A 4779-nucleotide genomic window follows, 5' to 3' on the forward strand; every position below is an offset into this window, starting at 1 on the left:
CCCGGCTCTTCGAGCCCCAGGTGAGACCCACAGGGTGTCGTGATGCCTGCTCCGCCCAGGGCAGTAGTGCGCGTGCCACGCCTTCCCCAAAACAGGCCTCACACAGAGCGAGAGGCGGCCGTCCTGCTTAGCGTGCCTGTCAGCATCCAGCAACACAGCTACAAGGTCTTACACGCTCCTGTCAAAAGTATTTTTCCACTTTTCCCTAGAAAAAGGAAGAACCCAGCTTCACACCAGAAGATGCGGTTCTAGCATCTGTTGGTATAGTGAAGTGCAGTCCCGACCATGGGCTGCTGGTGTCAGAGAGCATGTTCCTGGCCCTGGAAGAGCTGATCCAAGCGTGCTGTGGTGAGTGGTGTGAACTTGGTGTGGTTGGGGGCTTTAGTAGCCTGAAGAAAGGAAATTTGTGAGGCTTTTAATGAGTTAAAACCAGGGAGAGTGTGCCCTGCGACAGACACTGATTGAGGGTTGTGTTTTTCTCTGAAATAGTGGGAGTCTTGAGCTTATGCATCACCTTAAGTGGGTTTGTGCCTCTGCTGCCAGACACGCAGCTCGCTGCTGTAAAAACACTTCCCAGTCTGACATCAAAACCCTGATTTTGCTGTCTTTTGTAGTGGGTGGAAAAAACACCCCCTTACTTATCCAGCGACATCTAAAATACCATGAGCAATTGGCATTCGTACATGCTGGGTATCAGCACTAGGGCTTGCTTTTTACTTCAGGAGCCTTTTCTCTTTACACCCATACTCTTAACATGCTTCTCTGTAATGGATTTTTTTCCTGTTTAATTAAAATACATCCTAGTCAGACCACAGAGTCTGTAGGTTTTTTAGGGTGGGGGGGTTTTTTAACAAATTCATGTAAACAGAGCACATGGATAACTGACAACGTTGGTCCATTTCAGAGTATGTTTATTTGTTTTCCAGCGGAAGATGAAGGTGTCCCGGTGGTTCTGGTTTGTGGCCCAAAAAACACCGGGAAATCGACATTTAACAGATACCTCATTAATCTGTTGCTGAATCGGTGAGTCTTCTCATGTTCTACATTTTTTTAAGTACTGCATGGGATTTCGGAGAAGGAATAAAACTGCCTGCCGAGATTCTCAGAAAAGCTGTTACGACTGGAAGGTGGCTTATCTTACAAAAACAAAACAAAAATCCAGAAAAACAGGCATTCTTGTTTTGGGTTCCTTTCAGAAGAATTGATTACTGAAACATTTCTATTGAAATACTATTAAACTGCTGTCTTGGAGTATGTGAACTAAGCCGTTAGGGTTCAGTAAAGAACTGGGAGTTAAAAAGCTCAGAAACACGCAGTTATCGTTTGTTAGGGTCTTGGTAGAGCACGGTATAGAAGCTTATTCTCCTGACCTTAAAATAAAGATTATAAAGTTTATAAATCTCAAATGGCTGGTCTCAGGGTGCCCGGTTAATGTGGATGAGGCGGTACGCTGCTTAGTACCACCTCTGATTATCATTCGAGCTACTTCTCTTAAGGCTGAATGGGTATGGAGCTGTTGTAATATAATACTGAACTGTGGGTGAGCCTTTTACATTCTCGCTTAATGCTCCCTCAAGTGGGGGAAAGAGGGAGGCAGGTGGTGGTTCAGTTGTGTTAAAGAACTTAATTTTGACGGCCTGGAACAAAATCAGATTGTGCTTCTGATGTGTTCCAGGTCATGTCCTGTTTCTTTTTTTAGTGGACGCTAATACACGGGCTTCTTTCACTGCAGCCTTCCCTCGGTTGAATATATGGAATGTGACATAGGTCAAACTGAATTTACGCCACCTGGATGCGTGTCTTTAAGTAACGTAACAGAGCCAGTTCTTGGTACGTGTTCTGCTGTTTTCTGTGGTTGCCAGAAACCGGTTTCATTTCCCGAAGGTTTTTTCTGAGTAGAGGCTGTACTTAGGAGAAGTTGTCACATCTGTCAAAGGTACATACAGAAAATAAAACAGCAGCCGTAAGAGTTGTATTGCTAGGGGCACCTAAGGTGGAAATCTCACCAAGTAACATGGAGCTGTTCTTCCCTGCTTAAGAGAGGAGAAGATCGTTGTTTACCAGGTGGTGGAACAGGCTGTGGCATGTCAAAGTGGATTTTCAGGCTTTCATATTTGAAAGGTCTCTTTGGGAAAGTCTGTCCCAGTTTTTAGTATCTGTTGATAAAACTAGCTTGAGAAATAAAAAGCAGACCCACGTAGGTTGGGGGCTGTTGTTACAAGCATAAAAAAAATGGAGCCAGAGAAATTGCTGGTATTTGTGGTCTTGTGGATTTGGGTCACTCTCTAAAAAGAGTATGGTCAGACTGGTACACTCTTTGGATAGTCTGTCATAGAAGATTGTTGTTTTAAAATTCACAAATGTGTAACCAGTGATTTAAAACAAACAAGAAAAAAAACCTAAACCCCCAAACAAACAAAGCTCCTAGCATGGAGTCTTGTAAGTGACAGAAAAGTTTCTCCATAGGTGCAGGCTGTCCCAGAAGGACTGTTAGCACGTGAAGAGAGAGGACAGGGTTCAGAAGGGGTTACACAGACGCACTACAGGGATGGGAGTTTTTTGATTTGGCTTAGCAAAACCACTAGAGGTTTGCTGCTTGCTTTTTTTTCAGGTCCACCGTTCACTCATCAGCAAGCACCACGTAAGATGGTGTTTTATGGACAGACTAGTTGTGAGCAGGACACAGAAAGATACCTTGATGTCGTGAAGTACGTGTTTAGCTCCTACAAGAAGGAAGTGCCTTTACTCATCAACACCATGGGCTGGGTGAAAGGTAAATGGGTTAAATCTGTTCTCAAGAGGTGGTGCAGAAGGAAGGTGGTAACTGTAGCAGTACATAGCTTCCTAGAGAGTCCAGAACCAGAAAACACAGCTTACCCTGCTTGAGCTGGCACTGGTCTTCCATAACAGCGTTCCGACCTGTTTATGTAGTGGCAGCAAACGTGTTTTCTCTGCTCCCTAAAGGTGAGGGGTTGCTGCTTCTGATTGATATCATTCGGCTGTTGTCACCCAGTCACATTGTTCAGATGGATGTGTACGACTGGAAAGCCATGGCTCCGCTCACCCCAGAGTACGTTCATCTCGCTCCTGGCCTGTACACCAAAGGCAAGCAGCAAGCCAAATGCAAGCAGATGGGTATGAGTGAAGCGGAGAGCTGGAAGTCCTCTGACGGGGAGGGAGATGCATCGGCTCCTGAGTATAAGTTGCTGTACGTCCATCCAGAATTCCCTCGAGCAGGGGTTGCCGGTGAAGCGTAAGTAGAAAGTTCAGTGCTACTTGGTGGTTAGTGGGCTTAACAAAACCATGCATAGTCCTGATGGTAAAGGCTCTTGCTTTGCTTTGGCCTCGAGAGCTCCATTAAATCGGTCGGAGCTTACTAGTTGACTTAATAGGGGTTATGTTTGGGTGGTGTTTGGGTTTTCTGGGTATTTTGTTGAGGGGGGTGGTGTCTGGGGGGAGGTTTGTGTAGGGTTGGTTTTGGGAGGGGGGTGTTCTCCCTATTCTACTCGCAGTGACTGCTGACAGTCAATTCTACCCTGGGTATGACTTCCACTTGGAATTGTTGCATGTTATGTCCCCTATTTTTTTCTAATAGGGAGGTTCCTTGCCCATTTCTTACAGACCTAGGTGATGATCCCATTATTTCTTAATTTCTCTGATACTTTGAGCATCTCTGAAATGTTTATTTTCCTGGACTTTGTTGCCAATTTTAAGTGCTTTTTTTGACTTGGCCTTCACTAATGAGCTCTTTAAGAAAACAAACGTATTACTCTGTCTAGTGACTGGCTGACTGAAAGGTGTGTGGACATCTGGGCTGGAGAAGGGAGCCATTATCTGTTAAGGGACTGTTAAAAAATAAAACACCACTTTGTTAATAAATGCCTTTTTCAGGTTGAAACAATGCCCTAAATCTAGTGATCCCTTAGAGGTAATAAGAGCATAGCTCTAAATTTTCTTCAGTGGTAGAAGTTTTGAAAGCGGAACGTGTGTGAAATAGCAGCTGGTGCTGCGTGGCGTACTCAGGAACGTCTGGGGTATCTGGTTTGCATCGCTGAGTGAGGGCGTGCTGCCTTTCCTTCATCTGTTGCCGTTACTTTTCCAGGCGAGTACACAGCAGCATCTTGCGTGACATGTCCATACTGGGTTACCTGGGCCAGCTGCAGTCCCCAGACATAGGGGTGGTGCTTCCGCTGCACAGTCTTGTGCCGTATCAGGTAAATGAGCATTTTTGAAAGGCTCAGAGATGTTCAGAGCCCAGCTCGTAGTAACTGACACTTCCGCTTGTGCCGCAGATGTTTTTCGGAAGAGGTAAAACTGCTCGCTAACCCGCAAGAAGATAATGACTTTATTTGGTGTGTCTAGAAGCGAGGTCTTTTCTGAGGTGTCAGCGTGGCGCGTGTTTTCTGTGTGTTTGGTCATTAGTGTTGAAGCTGCTGCGTTTTCAGATTCTGTGTACTTAGTGTTACCCTAGCTCTGAACTCGAACTAGATCGACGCTGAGCCAAGGATACAGTTGTTCCTTCTTTTTTTACCCTCTCAGGTACCTTTCAGTGCTGTTGCGCTCAGGGTCATTCACACCGATGTTGCTCCCACCAACATCATGTATGCAGTGAACGCCAGCTGGGTCGGGCTCTGCAGGATTCCGGATGAGATCAGATGCCAAACCGACGGGCCCGTCTTGCTGACACAGACACCGGTCTGTGACTGCCTCGGCTTCGGTGAGCAAGCCCGGGGAGCCTTCAGCTGCCTTCTCGTCCTTCGTGCTTTGACACAGAGGTTG

At 46.0% G+C, this 4779-nt stretch overlaps 1 protein-coding gene across 1 annotated transcript in view; it reads left to right on the top strand.

Moving 5' to 3' along the window:
• Nucleotides 1-5: 5 nt before the first annotated feature.
• The window catches only part of NOL9 (nucleolar protein 9), a gene marked incomplete at its 5' end in the record, with an annotated part of 6028 nt that continues 1254 nt past the window's right edge, over nucleotides 6-4779 (top strand). Inside the window, 8 exons of the mRNA XM_009646127.2 lie at nucleotides 6-20; nucleotides 210-348; nucleotides 927-1023; nucleotides 1733-1830; nucleotides 2612-2773; nucleotides 2965-3253; nucleotides 4103-4214; nucleotides 4540-4717. Of these exons, the coding sequence (XP_009644422.2) occupies nucleotides 6-20; nucleotides 210-348; nucleotides 927-1023; nucleotides 1733-1830; nucleotides 2612-2773; nucleotides 2965-3253; nucleotides 4103-4214; nucleotides 4540-4717 (1090 nt within the window). The remainder of the gene's footprint in view (nucleotides 21-209; nucleotides 349-926; nucleotides 1024-1732; nucleotides 1831-2611; nucleotides 2774-2964; nucleotides 3254-4102; nucleotides 4215-4539; nucleotides 4718-4779) is intronic.

The sequence above is a fragment of the Egretta garzetta genome, unplaced genomic scaffold (assembly GCF_000687185.1).
Source record: "Egretta garzetta isolate BGI_Z169 unplaced genomic scaffold, ASM68718v1 scaffold389, whole genome shotgun sequence".
NCBI lineage: Eukaryota > Metazoa > Chordata > Aves > Pelecaniformes > Ardeidae > Egretta > Egretta garzetta.